Source organism: Sorex fumeus, unplaced genomic scaffold (assembly GCF_029834395.1).
Source record: "Sorex fumeus unplaced genomic scaffold, SorFum_2.1 ptg000037l, whole genome shotgun sequence".
Taxonomy (NCBI): domain Eukaryota; kingdom Metazoa; phylum Chordata; class Mammalia; order Eulipotyphla; family Soricidae; genus Sorex; species Sorex fumeus.
Window position 1 is genome coordinate 2,338,345 of NW_026606094.1, and position 23,350 is coordinate 2,361,694.

Below are 23,350 nucleotides of genomic sequence, written 5' to 3' on the forward strand. Positions count from 1 at the left end.
AAAGAAAGCAAAATTTATTCTGGAATACTCAAGACAACAGAGCAAGGAGAGAGCTCGCACACTGGGTAGGGAAGCTGGGCGAAGAAGAGTTTGCTGGGCCTTATAACTTCGGAAAACAGGCGTCTCAGATCCGGAAAGAGCTGGATGAGACTCAAAGTGAAGTTCCTTTAGCTGCTGGCTGATTGATAGGCCAGGAAGGGGTATAGACCAGCAACACACCAACTTCATGGACTTCAGCTGAGAGAGCAGAGGCCACAGTGGGTCAGGGCACACGGGAAACATTTGCACACATGCACAACAGGAGCTGCTCAGGTGGGAGTCAAAGGGGCAAAGGACAAGGGAGTGTCTACACTCTAACTCCTGCACACCACAGCAGTCTAAAGAAGTCTCTCTCTCTCTCTCTCTCTCTCTCTCTCTCCCCCCCCCATCTCATTTCCTTCCTGTGCCCTCACTTTTATCAGCTGTCCTCCATGGTCCTCCATTTACATGACTCTCACTTGTAGCTCCATCGCTGGTTGAGTGATGCCACAGTTTTGAACTGCTAAATTCACAAGGTTAGTGCCTCAGCAGATCGTAACTACCTACCCCAAAAAACTCCCCCCAAATATGGAACTCGGGAAAGACACGTTTCAAAAACACAACTGGACGGGATACAACTTTGAAACAGATCTCTACATTACAACCCCATCCATGCCCAAATGTTTGCATTTATTAAAGTGAAAAAATGCCCACATTAAAGTGTTTTGATCAGTCGCCTTCTTCAAAAATGAAACTTTATGGCATGAAAACAAGGCACTCAGCCATCAGTTTCACCCCAACTGCTTGTTCAACGAAAGTGGTGGGCAAAGCATTGAGAGACAGAGGTTTTGGGAAGTTGGGGGTCCTGGCCCAAGAATTTATACAAAGTTTTGTATTTGTGTAAAGTGTTTTGATGAGTCTCACCTTCTTCAAAAATGAAACTTTATGGCATGAAAACAACTCAGTCAGCCATCAGATTACAAATCAGTTTCACCCCAACTGCCTGTTCAACAAAAGTGGTGGGCAAAGCATTGAGAGACAGAGGTCTTGGGAAGCCGCGGTCCTAGCCCAAGAATTTATTGCCAGGACTGAGCTTCACTACACTTGGCTTCTGGCAATTCTCTCGTATCACTTTTGACCCTTCAATCATCCGATCAAGTTACAACTTTGAACACAATGGTTCCCATGGCGACAGAAATCCTGCAATTAGAGGACAGCAATCATAATGATTCACATGTCATTTACAAAAGGTTTACATGGATTAAAAATATTTTGAGAAGCTAGGCAGACAGCTAACTCTCTAGTGCACAGGTTGAGAATGGGTGAAGGCCAAAATTCGACCCTGGCACCACACAACCCCAGAGCAACACCAGGTGTAGTCCCCGGAGAGCCTGGCACTGCCAGACCAGCGCAGGAGCCACTGCTTATGCAACGCCAGGAATGGCCCACCATTTGGGGATGACGTCTATAAAAAATGTTTTGAGATATTTGCCTTTCCAATTCTGGGACAGTTGAGGTAGGGAGAAACCCCAGTGATGATCCCAGCTTGTAGTAAGCGATCCCATGGATAACAAAGTTACTTAGCACACAGACCACTGTTTTCTGTGGACTGACCTCCAAGCATTTAGAAAAAACATGCAGTGAGAAAGAAACTGTTTCTGCCCTGTCCTTCTGGAACAACATCCATCTCACCGCTCACACACCTAGGACTTTGCTCTGGGAAATAGAAAGAATGGATCAATTTTCAGTAAATTTCATTTTATGATGCAAGATGACTCCCAGCAGAAACAAGCAAGGTAACGCTTTACCATAAATTTTCCTTAGCCAAGATTTTAGGGGAAGGACAGATGGCAGACGATAAATGGGATGGGCAGGGCTTTGTTGTCACATCAAACCAGGTATCACCCAAATCTACGGAATGAAGGTACCTAGGACCAAGCGAGGTCATCAGTCAAATCAGTTCCACATTGGTTCAAATCTTCTGATCTCAGAGCAAGATCAAAATGTAAAAAGTAAGGTTAGCTTCCATCCCAAACCAAAGCCGCCCCACTCCCTTTGTGGTGGCTGGGGGAAAGGAATGTGAAAGATTAGCAACATCCCAGATTCTCCTAATGACCCCAACAAGATGGGGAAGGCAAACAGGCTACCCAGTGGGCAGATGACAAAACCAAGGACTTGGGGTAGGGCATGGCAACTTGCATGCAGGAATTCTGCCAGAATGAAACCTTGGGAGGGCTTCAGAGTCTCCACAAATGGCATGGAAGGGGGCAGAGGCCATCGGATCTGACCCTGCTCCTGGAAAGGTCTCCTTACGCCGGGTCCCTCCCCACCACAGAAGCTCTGGGAAACTGTCATCCTGGAGACTCTCTGGGATGCTCAAAAATAATAGCCTGGGCTGGGAAGACTGCATTGCCTCTGTAATCTCTCCTCGGCGCTGACAGGCGGCCCTAATCAGCTTCCATGCACACGGGCATAGAGGCACGCTCACTCCCTCTCGGTGCCTCTTAATCACCATATACTGCTCAGAACAGCTGCAGAGGTCTGAAAGTGTGCAACGAGGTGTTCCTGCCTCCAGCCCCCGCCCCCCTAGCCCAATGGCCGAGCCTGCTCCCAGCCCCGAGAGCACATGGGTGTTGGCTGTCACAACCAGGCCAGAGGACAGGCCAGTGGTTTCAGGGGCTGAGGCAGGAAGACCATTTGCTTGCAAGCGTCAGGAAATGTTCCAGGCAGGTGGCGCAGAGCTGCGCCCCGCTCCCCATGCAGGCTTCAGGGTGGACATAACATGCTGTGACGACGGGAGACAAACCCAGGTCTACTCTCAGGCTGAGGAACCAGGAGATGCAGTTTTTCCCACTGAGAACAACCGCTGGCAGAGAATCCGGAGACTAAGGCCTGGCATCAAGGAGAACAGCCCAGGGTTAACCGTTGAGAAGTGCTCAGTGGCTGCTGTCATAAACTCAGATGTGCTGAGAGTATCTAGAAACCAGGTGAGTGGCCCACGTGGCTCACCCATCCGCACCCTCGGGGAGGCTGCGCGTCTTCCATGTGGTTTTGGACAGAGTTCAAAAGAGGCGCACACTCGTGAGGGAATTTCTTGTTTATCTTGATGCGATGGTTTATGAGCCAATAAATGAGTGATATGTCAACTTGCGGAAATAAAGATGTGGGACAACAGGATCAGATAACGGGAGAGGGAGGAACTGAGAGAGGCCGGGAGCCAGCACTCACCCCCCACCTCATGAATGAATACCGCATTCTGTCAAGTTTTATACAATGACAAATGAGCCTATTCGCTGAAGGAACCTGAGGAGATTTTATACGATTTTATACTCATTTGAGGGAATCCAGTTTGGTTTCTTGCGCTCAAAATTAGCCATTTCAGCTCAAGCTCAATTTCAAAATCTTTGCTGTGATTTATCACGCTAGTGACTATGGTACATAATAAAAACTGGTTATATTTATATTTACAATACGCTGCTTTGGCATTAGTTCAAAAACCAAAGCCTTATCAAGCCTGTCACATCACTAGTAACTAAAAAAGAATTGCATTTAAGGAATACTAATGTGGCTTTAATGTGTTGAAGCTATACCCATAGCAGAAAGGTCCTGCCTTTCCGAAGATACAATTTAAAAATCAAACAAACAAAACTCAATATATCTTTGTTGAAAGAAGAACCCTCATTGACGAAAAGGAAGGGCAAGAAGAATCCCAATTCCTCGGGAACAAATTCGCCTCCGTGAATGGCAGATCAGCTCTGCAGACCTCAGCATTCCAAGGAAGCAGAGAACTCCCTGGAGAGGGAGGGAGAGGAGGTCTGGAAAATAAGAGAATGCTCAGAGAATAGCTCTGCTGTCTGTAGTGGCCAACTGTCACAGAAGATTCTGTTCTAAGAACACAAGAAAGGAAATGTGCTCTTAGGAGTCTGGGCTCTTGCAATGGAACGAAATCAATGTGCCACAAAAACTCCCAGAAACCCACGCCCCTCTCCCCAGCCCGGGTTCCAGAGCACCTTCTACAGCGGTTACTGGCAATCCAGCGAGGTGGAGGGGAGGCAGCGTTCACTCCAAACGGCATGGCTGTGGGCAAGCGCCAGGGCGCAAAGTGCCCTTCTCCACCATAGCCCGTGGCTCCCTCAGAGGTCGAGAAGGTCAGAGACAAAGCAGCAACCTTCCCTCTCTGGCAAATCCCCTAGCACCAAGCATTTAATGGATGGGGCTGCAGAGAACGAGAAAGCCAAGTGGCTGGGGCTCGGGGCAATATGCAATTATTGAGAGTGGAATTGTTCCGGCACCCTGGGAAGAACATGGCACACGAGCTCTGCAATCACACTGTGGTCAGGGCCCCAATTTTAAACCTATCCCGAGGGGTACCACTTCCTGACACAGAGGAGCAACTCTCCTCCTACCAAAGTCATTGCACTTGACATGCTGGATTCACCGGCTGGGCCCTGGCAGGTGTCAGGGGGCCCAGCTGAGACTCATTCCCAGCCATGGGCACGTGTGCATGTGCCATCACGGACCTTTTTCCCGATCAGCTTCTTTCGAAGAAATTCCCGGGCTTCGAACATGTAGGGAATGTCATACAGAGGACGTAGTTTCTTGTTCTTATCCTGAAAACAAAACAAAATGTTGCATCAGAATAAATGTGGAGGGGGAAAAAAAGGAAACAAGACATGAATAAAACCAATAGCACAGATATAAAGGCGTCTGAGAAATGTTCTCTATCTCCCAGAATTACAAAGTAAATGTAGATACACAGTAAATGATTAATAAATATTTGGTTTAAATGCTTTGCAGGGAATAAGATGATCTTTTTAATATGACAGGCACAAAAATAAGTAATGAAATGTTCTTAATCACCCAAACCGGAAACCACCTCAATATTCATGGAAAAGGAAAGAGCTACATAAACTACAGTACTGAAGGAGCTCAATAAGTATTCAGGCCCTTCAAATATCCACAGAGCACTATAAATCTAATCCCGTTACACATAAGAAAGCCTAAATTAAGCACCTACCAACCAATAGCCCCATACAGAGTAATTCTGAACTAAAACCTCGTGTAATCTTTCACAATGGAAGAAACCCCACCAATATGGCATAGAAACAATTTTTCTTTTTAAGTAATAAACTATGTGATAGAGACTAGGGAATAAGAGTTGCAAAAGTTCAGACGAGTGGGAAGAAAGAAACAGAAATGCTTCATCTGAGGCTGATAGACAGTACAGCGGGTAGGGCACTTGACTTGGAAGTGACAGGCCTAGGTTCAATCTCTGGAACCCCATATGGTCCCCTTAGTACTGCTAGGAGTGGTCTCAGGGCAAAACTCCAGGAGTAAGCCCTAAGCATCACCAGGTAGGGGAAAGGGGGAGGGAAGGAGAGGGGATGGAAAGAGAAAGGAAAGGGGCGGAGCAGAGCAGGGTATGGCAGGAAAGGGAAGGGACAAAAACCAGGCTTCGTTAACAAGATGGTTAATGTAATGTCCATATGTAGAAGAAGGGGGCGGGGAGGGGGGGAACATAAAGAGGGCCAGATTGGGCAAGGCATTTGCCTTGCACATGGCCGAACTGGGTTTAACAGTCAGTCTCCCACATGGTGCCCTGAGTACCACCAGGAGTAATTCCTGAGTTTAGAGCCAGTTCCTAAGCATCACCAAGTAGGGCCCCCAAACTGAAATGTCTTTAGAAACTACAAAGAAAAATAGCAATGCAAAAACAAAAACAGAGGCAGATGAATTTTGCAGGCTTGAATCATGGGCCTCAGACTTCTCGAAGAGGTCACTGAGGTCCCTGGGTCACCGGTGAAAGCAGTGGATTATTGAGATGACGACATCCAAGGGTAGATGAAAGTGGGAGGGGTGGGAATAAGAATGGCTGAGAACTTAAAAGATGAGTTAGCATGGTAGGAAGTAATTTAAAATCACTGACAAAAGGGTGGATAAAAGAGGAAGAGTACAATATTCTGATCCGTGATCACAGGTATAAAAGAAGTCTGTCTTTTGATGGGGGGTGCTGGGAGGGGGGCGCGAGCTGGAGGATGTGTCCAATAGGGAGACGCCTGGGCTGGAATGACTAATGCCTTTCTCCTGCTAGCCCTTAAGTTCCAGGAGAAGAGAGAACCTGTTCAGTTCTGCTGTTCCCTGTAACCTCCAGAGCTAAGTACAGTGCCTCCTTCATAGCGCAAACTCAATACAGATGAGCTGGTTCAAATAGTTACAAGGAAATCTCAGAATGGTATGCAAAGGGCAGATGTGCGGGAAGAATAAGGACAGCCTGTACAGACTGGAAATCTCCTGGATCCAATTATTACCAGGAGGTGGCGGGGAGACACACAGAAGAAAATCAACAAAATCCTAACTTAGATGCCTTCTGTTGCTTCCCTATCCCACAAGGCAAGCCTGCCTGGCCTCTCCCTTACTATTATTCACTGTGTAAATGTCTCTGTATTATCCATTTTATACTCAAAGACATTCAAATGATTCATTTTCATCAATAGCCAACTCTTCCCAAACAATGATCATCTTAAGACCTCCACTGTAAAAATCAATCCCAGGCCTGGGTTTGAATTCAGCACCACAAAGCCAGTAGTACCCCTGAGCACCACTGGGTGGGGCAAAGAACAAATGGGGAAAAGAAATCCTAATGGCAGCAGAGATAAATCAAGGCAATCAAAACAGATGGACCCTGACTGAGAACAGCCGGGACTTCTAGTACAGAGCCAGTGAACACGACCAGGTGAAGTCCAAAATAATAACAAATTATCCCAAGTTAAAAGTAAATAAAACACAAAAATGACAGCAGCAGTATTTCAGGGTTCTGTCGAGGTACCTTTAGAAGTAAAGGTGAGTCTGAGACTCTGCTCCTTCTCCCCACTGTGAAGAGAGGAAACCCACACACTTGAAATAGGAACAACTGGGATGGCCACGCCTGACTGCAGGTCCTGGGGGTTCATGATCACAGTCTAATAAAGGAGGTACAGCTCTAAAACATTAAATAGCTCTTCTTTGTTTTTCATTTTTGTGAGGGAGGCACAACCCGGTGATACCCAGGGGTTACTGCCGACTCTGAGCTCAAGGATCACCACTCCTGACAGTGTTCAGGGGACCATAGGATGCTGGGGATTGAACAAGGGTCAGCCACGTGCAAAGCAAGCACCCTACCCCATGTACTTTTGCTCCAGCCCAAAACATATAACTCTTCTCTTAGTATTTATTTTTTTTTACTTTTTGGGTCACACCAGCAATGCATGGGGGTTACTCCTGGCTCATGCACTCAGGAATTACTCCTGGTGGTGCTTGGGGGAACATATGGGATGCTGGGAATCGAACCCGGGTCAGCCACGTGCAAGGCAAACACCCTGCCCGCTGTGCTATCGCTCCAGCCCCCAAAACATAAAACTCTTAAGAGGAGGAATGTCATGCTGAGATTTTCAGATGGGGAAAAAAAGACAAGGAAAATGGGACGCAGGAGAGTTGTCTGGGTGGGGAGAGATGGGTAACACAAAGGCAGATGGACATGATTATGGATAATTTCTAAACATCCAGGCAGCCAAATGAAAATAGTGGGACACTACAGAGGAGCTATGTATAACATCGAAGCCCTAAAATAGAGTTTATGATGACACGTTATGATTCAGGAAGAATGCTAGCTCTAGAGAAGATGCCAGGTGCCAGTAATGAACAAGATTTTTAATAAAGACAAAAATCAATGGCTATCAGAATCAGCCCTCAGGAATAAAGAGATACCAGTGTATTCATATTCACCAAGCAATAGAGGACATTCTATTTACAGAGCATTTGTGTGGTTATGTAAGCTTAGGTGAACACTTTTACAATAGAATCACACAAAACATCAACATTTACCTTACATACCCTCATGGCTGGCTACACAACCTGTATTTCTGAGCCCTTCCCTACTTTTTCTGAAACACCACCAGTACAAGGAATGACAGTACAAGGAATTCCTAGAAATTCCATATCTGTGAATAAAAGGTAAGACTTTGTTCCCAGCAAGCATTTAAGATGAAGATTGGGATGAGGTACATCGACATGTGTGAAAATGTCTCAGCAAGAATCCTTCAGCTAGTCAACATGACTGGGACAAGTCAAAATACCCTCAGAAGAATAAACAAAAATAAATTGTAAACCAACTAACATCCCCACTAAAAAACAGTGCGACTTCGGAGTCTGATTATATGTCTCTCGTGAAGCCAGGAGAGAACTAATAGCACAAGCAGAAAGCAAGAGATCACAAGTGAAAACAGAATCATCCTGTACTCTAACCCTTCCGAGCTTGGAGCTATTGACATCTGCAAACATCTTACAAGAACGATATTAGAAGTCCCCAAGAAACCACAAAATAAAAGCAATTCCTCCAAATTACCAGGTACATAAAAGCCTTTGAAATCTCTAAGAGGCAATTGAAGTATGGAATGTATTCTGAGAAAACAGGACTTTAGATGAATCTTGCCTGCTAAAAAGGACAGTCTAGTTTAGATTCTAATTTACATGAAAATATTTCTTTATAATAAAAATAGAAAAGAACGCTTCCTTTCTCTGGAGGGCTAATAACACTAATAATGTGGTGCAATCTCTGTTCATCCTGAGAAATGATAGACAGACCCTGCAACCACTCACATTAGAGAAATTCTGGCTTGGGGCGGGGGGGCACTACCCACACCCCAGCATCTAAAGACACAACCGGGATATGAACAACACGTTGTTTGCTTGTCTGGCTTGTCGGGAAGAAGAATGAGGTCACTGGACAATGTTCATCTGGAGAGAATGGAATGGACCCAGACCACCAGATCAAGGTCTTATAGCCCCAGCTGCCATTCAGGTGTTTTATCAAGCCCATTCATTAGAAAATAAATAAATATGGCCCCCAAATCCAATAACCTTGGGATACTGGAGGACTTCTTACATGAGGCTGAATGCTTACCAACTATGAAAAACATGGTAAATGAGACCCACTGAAATGTAAAGTTCTCTACTTAAAAGACGTCATGAACAAAGTGAAAGGCCAAAAGTGAAAAGGCCAAGTGAAAAATGGAGCAGGAGGGAGAAATGTGGTGGGGAGTCACAAGTACTGTGGTCATGGTCAGAGTCGCTAGATTATATCCTAATTTGTTCGGGGAGTAGGGGTGCTTAGACAACACTCCTGGCTCTGTGTTCAGGGTCATTGGCAGTGCTGCTTAGGGCTCTGCATTTGGTGATGGGGACTGACCTGGGATCAGCTGCATCACCATCTGGAGAAAGGCAGAAAGAGCCTACACTAAAGGTAAAGACAGAAAAACATCACTGCGACTATAGCAGTGGCAAATATGAAGAAAACTGAATCCTAACACTTGGGAAGTATTAGGAACATTATCAGAATTATCAGGGACACGGGAGCAGCAACAGGTGATGAAGACTAAGCACTGGAAAGAATTACTTTGGTCACTGCTAAGGATACTACTGCAAAGGAAGATCAATCTAGGATATTTTGACAAGAACTCAGGCAGGAGAAGATGACATTTATATCATGGTGGTAGCTGTGAATAAGGTAATGCGGAAGTGTTATGAAAGCAGACTGAAGGTCTGTGAGTAGAATCAGAGAGAGGAAAAAGAAAGATGACTCCAGGTGTCCTAACAGCACAAGGAAATAGAAATGGGGCCTTCCAGTGAGCTGGCTGGACAAGGGAAGGACTAAGACCAGGAATTCAGTTTCTGATAAGTTAAACTTCTATTCCACAGCCCAATGCAGACTTAAATGAGAGCTGGGAAGAGTTATGTGAACTTGGGATACACATTTAAGAGCTAGTGCCATACAAGAGGCATTGGAAGTCCAGAGACTTGAAAAGGGCCGACTCGAAGCATTGTGACATAAAAAGTAAAGAACACAAGGGAATCTGCGAAACAACTATGAAAAGGAACAATCTATATGAGGACACAAAAGAAGGTCTGTGTCCTGGCAGCCAGAGAAAGAAAGTGAACTGGAAAAGGACCAGCTGTGCCAATTGCAGCCAAATATGGCAGTGAGATGATGACTAAGATTTGCATGTTGGACTGAGCTAAGTATAGGTCAGAAGTAACTTTATAAGAATAACTTTGGTGGGGCTGCAGACATAGTACGGGAGTAAGGCACTTGCCTTGCTTACAGCCAACTCCTATTCAATCACTGGCACCACATATGATCCCTGAGTTCGACCAGGAGTGACCCCTGAGAGCAGAGATAGGAGTAAACCCTGCACATCGCAGCATGTGGCCCCAAACCCCCCAAGCAGACGAGCTTTGGTGGAGTAGTGAGGGGCACCAGTGATGGGAGCCAAGCAAGCCTTGTATGTGCAAGACCCTCATTCTGGTCCCCAGCACCATCATTTTAAGAGTAATCCTCAAAACAATAGCAGGATTTTATTTTTTTAAAAGCCTGACTGGAACTAGAAGAATGGGAAGATATGTTTGAAGAAAGTTTGTACATCATTTCCAACTTTGTGCCACAAAAGGGGTCTGCAATAATTATGTGGCAATGAGCCAAGAAAAAGGGGTAAAGAGAAAGTGGAACAATGATACAACTCTAAGAGAAATTAAGAGCAAAATCATGAAGGAAACTGAAAATAATGCTGAGAAGGAAAAGTGACTTGAAGAATGGTATACTAAAGTCCCACTTAAATACAGACTAAAACACACACAAGTCACATTATTCAAAGCGCTATGTAAACCGGAGAAGGGCACAGAAATGAAAAATGATGGTTACTGGTGAAGGCAATGGAAGAAGGGGAGAACAGATGGGGCAGACTGCCTAAAAGTATATTCTGGCTCATCTGCTATTTTCCCTATTAAAAAGAAGGATGTGAAGCAAATTGGTTTATCAAGATTGAAATGCAATTTGTTTGTTCTATGAGTCAATAATGCTAGATTTTTTTTTTAAAGGCAAGGATATTTGGAGATGGGAAATCCCCAAACCTTGTTTGGGCAACCTTTTCCCACCGCTCCCAGCGTTCTGTTTTTTTTTTCCACTGGAGCAGAATAACTTGTCATCCTTGTTCCAAGAAACGCATTAAATTTCATTTTTAGTCCAAGAAATAGATATTTCTTCACGGATGTATTCAATGAAGCAGAAGGAGATAATTTAACTACAAACAAGCTCTTAAATAACCAGGGTCAAAAACAATTTTGACTTCCTCAAAGGCGACTTGAACTATAATGTATTAATTGAAGGAGCCAGGCAGAATTATACTCTATGAAGATCTTAAAACTGGCTATGGAATATAAATAATAGACATGATAAGAATAAAATGGGTAAAATATCTAACAGTAAATAATGGACCGGTCCCAGTAGCCCTGCCACACATGCCATTTTAATAAACAAAGGCTGTGATTTCCATTTGAATGATGGATTTGAAATAGGAACATTACCACATGCCCTGGGCATATTTACAATCAAGAACTGTTCAATTCCCCCTGGCAGTCAGGAGACAAAATCCACAGGCAAAACCACTGGCATAGTCACTGTTTTATGGTCCTTAATATATATGATAGGATACTTTTAACAAACACACACACATCAATACCCTCCCCAACCCTACACACACACACACACACACACACACACACACACACACACTTGCCTTGCATGCAGCTGGCTCGGCCAACCTGGGTTTGATTCCTCTACCCCTCTTGGAGAGTATCTTGCCCAACAGTATCTTGCCCACAACGACAAAGCCTGGCAAGCTACCTGTGACATATTCGATATGCCACAGTTAACAAGTCTTACAATGACCGCTGGAGCAAATCGATGAACAACAAGAGGACAGTGCTACAGTTGTTTTTTTTTACACAGTTTTACAGTTTTTTTTTTTTTACAGTGCTACTTTTACCAAAGGCAGGCTAACTATTAGGAAACTATAGTTTCAAAATAGTAACCACCCTGGCCAATCAGAAAACTCATAATACACCTAAGGAACCATGCGTAGAAGATACCTCGGTCCATGCATCATCCCAAAAGTAAGAAGCTTTAATTTCCAATTAGCTGTACTCCATTCTATTGATTTAAGTAACCTCTTAAATATGGTCTATAAGAACTACATTCCCTAAAAGTCTCTAGGATGCAATGGAGGTATGCAAAATATAAACAGTGAAACCAAATTGAAAAGGAAAAGAAATTGAAATCTAAAAAAGCTCACAGGTGTGGAACTGGAAGGGCGCAGCACCTTCTCAAGCCCATTATTTAGCCTTCAAAGCTGCTGCCAATGCAACTGGATCCTGCTGGTTCTGTACTTAAGGATCTAACTGCGTGTTTGTGCGGAAATAAAGTGGGAGTTTAACATATTCTAATGATAATAGCTGTTGTTAATGATGAGGCTCCAGGTATGTTACACTAAAATACGGCCCCCCAGGCATACGGAGTATTTTAAGCTGAAAGAGTATGGAGGAAACAGCAGAACCAGGAAAGTCATTTTGACCTTCATCTTCTCCATCTCCTCTGAAACACGTCATCAAACCCTCTGGTGAGGGGGCAGGCCTTGCATCAGGAGGAGCAGGAGAGCTGCCTGAACATCAGGCCAGCACGCTGTGCTCCCATCACTCCGTGTTCTCCCCTCTATCTCACGATTGGCCACTTCTCATTCAACCCGGCAGAACCGTCCTCTGCTAAGTTCGATTTCTCAGAGGCCTGCCTTCCTCCTGAAGGCTCCGGTGTCACATGAAATACAGCTGGATGTTTTTCTCCTGGTCCTTTGCCTTTGTCGGTTTCACTGGATGACCTTGTCAAGAACTGTCAGCAAGCTCAGGTGGGCTGCTGGAAGGATTCTGGGGCCCATTTTACAGCAAGGAAAGTGAGGTTTCGAGATCAGGAGGCAGCCGAGCTGGGATGTGGATGCAGTGAGCCCAGAGCTCTAAGTCCATTTGCGGGTGGGCCAGGCATGGCATTCTCCTGGCTTCTAAGAGCCAAAAGACAGTCATTACCTATAATGCGCCCCAGAATCACCTGGGGATTTGCAAAAATGTAGACTTCCAGGCCTACCTGTGGTTCTCACAATCCCATGCTTTGGATAAGCAGCATCTGTGAGACAAGTTCTGAGAAATACCACAGCCAATATTTTGTCACATAAATCAATGACAATAAATGAAAAAGGAAATCAAAGTCTTTAAAGTCAGAAAGTCACACTTTGGAGTATGAGTCATATAAAAATGGCCCAATAAGAATAAATATGTAAATAACTGGGTGATTCAGGTTTACCTTTGTACATGTAGGTGAATATGTTGCAGTAAACTCCTTTTCTATACAGACAGGACAACCTGCCATGTCCCAATTTTGGTGGCAAACCCTGGGCCGGAGAGCAGGGTCAAGGAGCTCACACCCTTCTTCCCCATCCACAGGTGCCCCGTGGTCTGCGCCATGACTAGTCACCATGAAAGAAAAGAAAGTGTCAAGTGCAAGAAACAGTCCCAGTTATAAATGTCTTCTGGACACAATGGGTGAGCTTGCCAGCATCCAAAGGGGGAGAGACGCAAAGCAGGCTGAGAAGGCCTCGAGTCCTTGAAGGGACCCGCCCCTTCACCTGCAGAGCACAGCGCAGGGTAACATTCCGCGGGACCAGCACTACCCCAAAGCAAAGACTGATTGGGTACAGACACCTGTCTCTTGAGGCGGCTCTTCCACTCAGTCACATAAGCCAACCAAGCGTAGTTTGAGAGTCCTTGCTATGTAGGGCTCAGCTGCAGTCACTACCTTGGCTGTGGTGAAGAAAGAAAGCAGAGGCCAGGGTCAGATCCTTCTCCCTCCAAGACCCTTGTCAAGACTCTGAGAGCAAGTTCAGAGTGCTCTGAAAACCATTACCCAAGTCACAAGCCACATGGGGTCTAGCCACTTAGCTACAGAACATATCTTCGGGCCTCGGAGAAAGAGCAATTGTAAGAACCGCCCTACCCCCAGCATAGACCTCAGGGCCAAAGAAAGGGAAGGCTTCTGAGCAGCTGGAACCAGGAGCAAAGCAGCCGCTGGGTCTAGGAAGAATAGCCAGAATAAAAGGCTCGGGGAGCCCACTTCATTCTCCTACAGGAGGACACCTGCAGCAAGTCACAGGGTATACGCTTTCCCAACACCAAGTACTCTGAAAAGAAAAACCTGCTTCAAGAGGGATGAAGGCTGGGCATCACTCCTGGAGGTAAGTCTCAGCAGGTAAGACTGGAAGAATGAGCAGAAAGGGCACCAGATCCTGGCCAGATGAAGCTGGCAGACAAAAAAAAAAAAAAAGAAAAAGAGGGAGGGAGTGAGTGAGGGACATACACATACACACAGAGACAAAGACAGAGACACAGAGACAGAGAGACAGAGAGCTCTCCTGGACCTGGAAACCAAACATCCCGCGAGTGGAGGGTCCTAAGGGCTCAGGACAAAATGGGCAGAGTGTTGCTGACAGACACACTAGAGGCCCAGGCTCAAAGCAACAATTGTGTAGCAGGCATGTCCTGATGTGCCTCAGTTTCCTTCCTGGAAGCAGCAAGTTAAGAATCACCTGGCCAGTCCAGCTCAGGCACATTACAGAGGAAAACCTCTTGCCTTGCTTCTCGCCGACCTTCGTTACACGTCGTCCCCAATCCCCACCGGGAGTGATCCCTGAGCAGGGACAGCAGTATGTCATGGGCACAGCCATGACACCAAACCAAACAAACAGAATCAGCTGGCATTACTCAAGACTTGAGAGAACCAGGCAAAAATGTTTTTCAAATCCCATAAAAATCAGAAAAGGGCTACATGTTACCTGATTTATCATGTATATTCTTACATTTGATATGATTCTGTTATATGTAGGTAATAGGAATAATTTATATACATAATCATATCACATTACATATTACTGCTATATTAGTATAAAACAAAGCTCACGGTCAAAAAATAAGTCCAACGGGAACCAAATCTACACTTTTCATGTTAATAAGCAGCAAAGCTACTTAGCCAAGTTTTACAACATCTAACACAAATGAGAACAAGAGTTAAAATGTCAAGAGACAGAAGAGATAAGCCAAAGTTATAGCACTAATCACTTCTTTGCTTTGTATTGCCATAAATTAATTACCTCATATAGGTCTTATCTTCCCTACCAGACCACAAGAGAGAATCTAGGTGAGAAAAGGGGGAAGTATCTTTAAATATTTCGAAGTGCCTAGTCTGGTGCTGTGCTCCCAGAAAACGCCATTATTGTGAGAACATATTAGGGAACACAAAAAGTCCCACCTAACTGATTCATTTTTAAAACTCAAACAGCACTTCTTTTGATGGTGGCAATCAATGGGATGGTTAGCAAATATCAAAGTGAATTTTTGAAAACGTGGGGAAAGCAGTCACACAGCAACTCCTACCACTGTCAGAGCATTCATCTAATGAATGTCACTTACGAGGCTCCTGTTGAATGCGACGACTCTCTTCCAGCTCCTATTTCCCAAGACACTTCTATCCCACCCAAAGAGAAGTACATCAATAATAACCAGCAGAAAAGATCCTAAGTGGGACTGGATCACTGGGCAACAGCAAAATCTAACCCCTTGGTAAGTAGCAATGCAAAGGAAGTGCTCTTGGTAGATGCTGGATAAGGTGTTAGAAAAAAAATGCACGTTTACAAAATTCACACTATCATTAGAATTTCTTATTCTAATAAAACCTGAGGAAGACTTTAAAATGCAACCTTGGCTAATACTTGTCTGACATACACCGAACTCTGTTCTTTATGATCTTTGGCAGAAAAAAACACCTTCCATCTGTTGTTAGTTAAAGTGATCTGAGACCATTACAGAATAAAAATGATACAGTTAAGTCAAGCTGAAATGATATTCTAAAAACTTTTAAAGTATGATAGTTTAACATGAAAATAAAAATGGTAGCAAGGTACAATACTGTATGGAGTAATTCCCTAATGAAGAAGTCAAAATTATCAACAGACTCCCAAAATATGAGCTAAATGAGCCCCAGAACCCACATTTGCAGGGGGCAGTATTCTTTTGTACTGGGGTGGTATTCTTTGGCAGTTGAAGGAAAGAAGGAAAGAGTAGTAAGAGATGGGAAGGTCCTTCCTTTGTTCTGGGAAGACTAAACTGCAATACTACTAGTAGATGTGAAATTTTGCTGAACGTCACTTTTCATATGCCGTTCAAACAGGCAAATGAAGATGAGGAGAAATAATTAGTGTCTCCAGGAAAGGTCTCTTTTCTACTGAACTAATAGGTTTGAAGATTGATTGCCAACATGAATCAATGTTCACATGGGAGCCTCCTTCATTGGAAAGAACACCAAAAACAAAACAAAACAAAACAAAACAAAAACCCTAAAATCTAGAAATAAGAAACCAGCGTATAAAAGCAGAGGGGAAGGGGGAGCAGAGAGAAAAGAGCTCTCCAAAACAAAGGCAGCCCCAAAGGTCTGTGAGGTAAAGAAACCCAATACAGACCAGTATAATCGTTACTGGCTCTGCCCTTCTGGAACTTCGCTCCTTTCTACTGGAAGCTCATAATTAACCAGTTGGCCCCAATTCATGTTTTCTAGTAATGGAGAAATCCCCCACATCTCTTACCCTTCATTTCCAGGCTAAAAATGGAGAGCGGTGCCCTATGAGACAACCCTGTTACTTAAAGTGCAGGCTCCAGGCCAAATGAACCCCATCCAGCACCGTGATGTGCCACAAGCCCTCCCACAGTTCTAGAAGGGGAGGTAGGCCCGGGAGGGAAAAGAAAAATAAATCTCCCACAAAATGAAACCCATTTCCTCAGTAACGGACTGCAGGATCAAAAGGGCCCATTCAGAAGACACAATTTTGTTAACGGAGATGCTTCTTTGTCAATGTCTTCCCTTCTTCACCATATTGAAAAAGAATCATAATTATTACGGTTTCTTCCTGGAACCACACAGGAGGGAAAATGAGGCTGGATATGACACTATTATTCAGCTGGTGCCAGCAGAACCTTCAGTGGAGCCAGATTCCAGTCAAATAGGTGCGATAAATTGGGGTGCGTTGCAAAAACCAAGACTGAAGGATGTGAGTGCCCGGCTTATGGGCTCCCGTTAGCCACTGGGTTTCCGCCTTGCCAGCTGCAGCTCCCCAAGGTCTCTGTCGGCCTGGCAGGTCTAGTGCCACATATTTTATGCGCCAAATTCAAAGCCCTCTCAGTCTCAGCCAGTCTGTAAATCTTCAAGGAAATGAGGCCTCTGCTTTTTGGGACAGATACCATGCGAACCCCACAGAACAAAGATGACTCTCTTTTACTGTACAGTCAACTCATCATCAATCAGGGAGGGACAACATTTATCACAGAGTACTCCCACGGAGAAATATGGGCAAATGAAGTTGCAAGAGCCATGAACGTCACAGACTCTGGGATTTAGTACCCCGCTGGCAAGGCAATTTCACGATGCACACGCACAGTGGGCCTTGCTCCACTGCAGCAGGGGGCGTTGACAAGCCCGAAGCCATCCCCGCTCCACTTCTCCCGGGAGAGGCCTGACCAGAAAGGAAAGCGTACACTTCTGTGGGGTGCCTCAGCGCCCTTGTTTTGCTCCCCGAGGATATGGTGGGCGGGGAGGAGTGGCCAGATCCTGAGCAGTCAGGTGAAAGGGTGGGATAAAGGACCTGAGCAGGGGCCTTCTCACTCGCCAAGAGTGCCCTGGCCTTTGAGAAGGCAATCTACCTCCAGCTTTAGGGAAAGTCACCCTTGAGTTGCACTAAGCTTGTTTCTTTTGAGCTGCCAAACCTAAATGATGCCTCTTTAACAATGTTTTCAGGCAGACACACCATCACCCCACTGTGAGAATGACACCCTTCGCTCTCCAGTCACCGGCCCTCAGAATGAACATGAAGGGTGGACCCCACACTAAACTCCAGTAATATTTCATTAAAAATAAACACTCTCGGGGCAGGAGCAATAGCACAGCAGGTAGGGCGTTTGCCTTGCACACGGCCAACCCGGGTTCGATTCCCAGCATCCCACATGGTCCCCCGAGCACAGCCAGGAATGATTCCTGAGTGCAAAGCAGGAGTAACCCCTGAGCATCGCCAGGTGTGACCCAAAAAGCAAATAAATAAACAAAAATAAAAATGAACACTCCCATCATGTGGTGCCTACTCTGTGTGTGGCACCACAAATCTGTCCTCCCACCCCTCCTCCTCTCCACTCCCCCCAGACACCGGGAGAGCTGGACTAACTAGCTTTATCAACTGAAGTACCCAGAGGGAAAAAAAAATAGGCCCAAGATAACACACATCAGAGTAAAAGATCCAAAGAATGCTCCGTCTGGTCCATGGCCCATGTTAATTGTTCTCCATCATCTGTCTCCCAAGCACTGAGGGAACAAACACTGACAATCACCCACAGGCTTTCCACTCACATCTGGTTCTACATACAGCCCCCTGTAGACCCCCGAAAGGTCAATTAATTTCAACATGTAATACAGCCCACCCAGAGTTACCAGCTCTCGGGAAGCTTATCGAGATTAAGTTAGACACAGTCTGTGTGCCAGTTACGAAGCTATTGTCACGCAGTTTCCAACCTAACCTTTTTGAAATTCCTCTTTGTGATGCTGGAGTGGGAAGGCCGCCAACCACATTTCTGCATGACCAGCTGGTTCCCTGTCAGGCACTGCCAAGGGGGTCTGGGGGGAGGAGGGGAGATGGACACGAAGAAGCGACAAACTCTTTTCTATTGATGTCAGCTTCTTCGGAGCAAGGGAGGCTTCTTCCTCTCGGCAATTTGTTTGATTCAGGAGCAAGCAGCGATTGATTCTGGCTTGTCATTTTCCCAGCACTCCAAGAAGCAGTGTCATCACACCTCCTCACATGCACCAGAACCAAACAACTAGCAGTCCAGTCCTTCCCGGGGAGTCTGCTTCCAGCACCTGGGAGTTTTCCTCCAATCTCCCAGACAAACCACCAGCCATCAGAGGGCTGTGGCCCCATTTCAAAGGGGTGAATCCCTGAATATGTAAGTTCTCAAATCTTCAATTCATTATACCAGACAACGCTGGGCTTGTCTCATGACTCACTGTCCCATGGGCCACGAGGGTTCGTGTTGCCTTTGTAGCCATGCCTGTATCTGCTTACTAATTCATCTCTGACAGCAGATTGTCCACAACATTGTTTTAGAGGATGCTGTTTTGTTAGAACACAGGTGAGGAAAAAAATAAAATCTTGGCCAACAGTGGTACTCAAGGACCTGGTTTCACTATACATCATTTCACTAAAATTCGATTTCCAAAATCAGACAGAAAAGGGTAAATGAGGACCTGGTTCCACTGGTTCTGTTAAAATAATAGATAAGGGGTCAGAGCGATAGTACAGCAGGGAGGGTGCTTGCTTTGCAGACAGTTTTGATCCCCAGCACCAGGGCGAATTCCTGACAGCCTGGCCAGAAGTAAGCTTGAGCATATCTGGATGTGGCTCCAAACCAAACGCAAAACAATGTACCGGTGTATACAAAAGTTCCAACCAAAAGGGAAGACGAGGACATGAGCTCCCACAGATAAAAAGAGTGGAGAGAAATGCTGGGAGGACTTAATTATTAGTACAAGCACCAGACTGGAGTAAAAGAATTCTAAGCCAATACTTGATACAGATAGCCATACAAAAAATTCAAACAACTAGAAAACAATGTACCCTATTTTTGTTTTCTCCCTCATCTGTCGCTAAACCCTCATGAGTAATGAATTACTTTTTCTCTCTATTCCCCACACCCTTATTTTATAATTTTAAAGTCAAATCATATGGAAGTTACAGTCATAGCTCAAAGATAAAGACAGAAAAGTGAAAAAGCTTAAAAAACGACAAAGTGATGACTATACTGCTTCATAATATAAATAGAGAATTAGTAGCATTGGTCAAACTCACAATGGGGCCTAGATAACTCAACAAAATGTCCCTTTTTCTACTTAGAGTAAAATAGAATAATGAGTGACAATAATAACACGAGACTTGCTATCACTATCTTATGATGCAATACTATTAGACTGATTCTAGAAAATTGTTTTAAACTGTCAACAAAATGTAGAGCTCAGATTTTTTCCCCCAAGAGACAGAAAGGAAGTGGGAAAAAGGTCTAATGGGTTTAATATTGTGGTTCTGCAAGATGAGAAAGGTCTGAAAATGTATCACACACAATGTGAATATACTTAATGCTTCAAAATTGTTTGTTTAAAAAGCTTCGAGATGGTAGATTTTATCTTTCATGATTCAAAACCACTGGCCAAGCAAACGGAAACAAAGATAAAAAAAAAATGGAACTATACTAAGAAGTAATCGGCAAAGAAGCTTCTGCACTTCAAGAAAAATGATGATCAGAATAAAAAGACACCCCACGACTAGGAGAGGCCACTGGCCCAGCACTCATGAAACAAAGAGTTGTAGAGCTCTAGTAAAATAATCATAATAATTTTTTAAGGAGGAGAGGGGAATGAACAAAAACCTCCTCAAAAAGACATACAGATGGTCAAAAGGTATATGAAAAAATTGCTCTGCATCACTTATCATCAGGGAAATGGAAATCAAAACAACAATGAGATATCATCTCATATCAGCAAGACTAGCACACTTCACAAAGAACAAAAACCACCAGTGACTAAAGTGGATGTGAGGGAAAAGGGACCCTCATTTACTGCTGGAGGGATGCCAACTGGTCAAACCTTTAGGGAAAACAATATGTACATGTCTTAAAAAACTAGGAACTGAGTTTCCATATGACCCAGCAATTCTACCTCTGGGCATCAACCCCCAGGGTCCAAAATCTCAATTTGGAAAAGACATTTTGCACTTCTATGTTCATGTCAGCACTATTGACAATAGCCAAAACCTGGAAAAAATCCAACTGTACAAAATCAGATGACTGAACAAAAAAACTGTGGTACATAAACACAATGGAATACTAATCAGCTGTAAGAAAAAATTGAAATTATGAAATTTTCTGTCACATGAATGTGGTTGGAGAGGATCAGGCTGAGAGAAGTTAGAAGGAAAGGGGCTCTCACAGGATATGAAGAAACAGAATGGGGGAAAACGAACACCCAAAGGCAACAGAAACTGAGAATATTTCAGTAGGGAGGTAACCACAAAGAGGGAGGGAGTGTAGGTGAGGGACACTGGGACACAGGGGAAGGAAGTGGACACCTAGGCGGAGAGTATGGTGCTGGAATAGCTCATGGATGAACTCATACTAGTAACAGTTTATAAACCAAGGTGCCCCATTTTTTTTTCTAAAAAAAGAAATTCTTTCAGATGATAAAATTCTGTCATTTTTTTCATTATCAAGTTGATATTTTTCCAATTTCTATAATCTGGAAGAGACATCAGTCAGCAAGCTATCTATTTAAAAATATCCTAAGTTTTCAGGTATATAGAATCCTGATCTTCACTTGACTGCAAAATGATAAGTCACTATTTATGGATGTAATAGTCAAACATGAGAGCCTAGTTTTGGATCCAACAACCATATTCCAAACCCTCTGCTTCCTGTGAACAAGCCTCCTCATTTCCTGCATCTGACAGCGAACCAGTGCTAAAGACTCTGCCTATTAAAATGCCACGCATTTAATAAGGCCTCACTCAAATGCCACCTATCCCCTCTATAGATCTCCTCTGAGTCATCAAATATCCTCTTTTCTCTCATGGTAGTCTGACATAATTCATATATGTACTTCTTGCATACCATAAGTGATGAGGTGTTATTGGAGGTTAAAAAACACCATGCTATTCATCTTTTTAAAATTCCACTGCACACATATGACCCTCAAAGCAACAGGAAGAAAATCAGCAAGTATTTTTTTTTAAAGGATGAAAGAAAAGAGGCTCAACTGGAACCTATGTCACACAAGTGGAAATGGCAGGGGCAGAGACTACAAAATCCACAGCCACTGGATCATTCTGTTCCATTCCATGGCAGCTACCAGAGTTCGGAGCCGAAGAAAGTCCCTTATCTTCTACTAAGCACTAGCTTTATCCTACAAGAGTAGAGTTCACATGTGAAAAGAACAGGAAAACCTCAGAAGGGCCAGAGCACCCCTATAAAGCAGCCCCCAGGACAATGTGCTTGAGGGGACTGGCCTCACCATTAGACAACAGAAGCCTCCGGTCTCCTTGGCTCCTAAGAAATGTTGCTGAAAGAGAGAAAACTACCTGGGGTCACTGCTAATGAGAAACCAGAATACCTTGCCACCTAGCTGGAGAATGTTCACCTAATAAATCTTACCGATCTGAACACAACCTGAGACCAGAAGGTTACAGGGAGAAAAAAAACAAATTCAGAACCACCAGCATAAAAATCTGTAAATGGCTGCCACACTTTCCCTAACATAGGGATAAGCCAGAAGGTTTGCTACTAGCTAGCACTGATCAGAAATAAGAGGTTGTAGGTAAAAAGAACAACAAACACTGAACATTCCCTTTTTAACAGTTTAACCATTATATATGACCATATAGCCAACAGAGGATTTTCTTCTTTTACCTTAATTTAGTTTTATTGATCTAATTTTAATCAAGGACAAATATACAGCAAAGGATGAAGGGTTAGCAACTAACTAAAATGGGAAGCAAGAGAAAAACATTCTAGCTCAGCAAATGAATAAACTTGATAACAAGCACAAAAGGACTATCGCAGCTAAGAAGCTGCCATCCACCTGCCTTTTTAAAATTTCAGTACCCTATATTTCCTTAAAGGCAAAAACTTTTGCAGGGTGGGGTCTTACTCAATACAGTGAGGGCTGCAAATGTTTAGATTACAATTAAGTACAGGAAAATATCATTATGTATGATAGTCACCACCATAATGAGAACTAATAAACCTGCTATTTTTCAGTTGGTAGGGTTTTACTCTTGTTGCTTACTCTGCAGATTGACATATTCATTCTTTATTTTCAATTTTTTCTGCTTATTTAACTGCAAAAAATTCAGCTACTTGTCTCACATTAATTATGAACTAAGATTTAATCAGACAAAGATACATTCAAGCTTATGCATGTATAATTCATAAAATTTTAAAACAAGTTTTGCTAATCGATTCAAGTGTAACTGAGGGTTATGTTTAAGCTTCTTAACTGAATTAATATACTGACAATTGATAAAACTATAAATCTACCATTTACAGCAAGTCACTGTAGCTGTTTCTTGGCAACAACATATTGACTTCATTCTCGGAGCCCAGTGGAGAACTCAGGAGAAACACAAAGGGATCAAAATCTAGGGAAGCAAGAGAGATCTGAGCCACTGTGAAGTCAATCCACATTAAAACTACATCTTAGGGTTGAGAGAGAGAGAGAGCGTATAGGGGTTAAAGCTACATACCCTAGCCTTGCATACCGTTGACTATCCCCAGAATCACATATGGT

General features: G+C 43.9%; 1 protein-coding gene across 1 annotated transcript in view; it reads right to left on the reverse strand.

Annotated features, from left to right (window-relative positions):
- The window catches only part of SND1 (staphylococcal nuclease and tudor domain containing 1), a 433,640-nt gene that overhangs the window by 265,294 nt on the left and 144,996 nt on the right, over nt 1-23,350 (reverse strand). Inside the window, exon 11 of the mRNA XM_056118385.1 lies at nt 4,539-4,628. Coding sequence (XP_055974360.1) covers nt 4,539-4,628 — 90 coding nt within the window. The remainder of the gene's footprint in view (nt 1-4,538; nt 4,629-23,350) is intronic.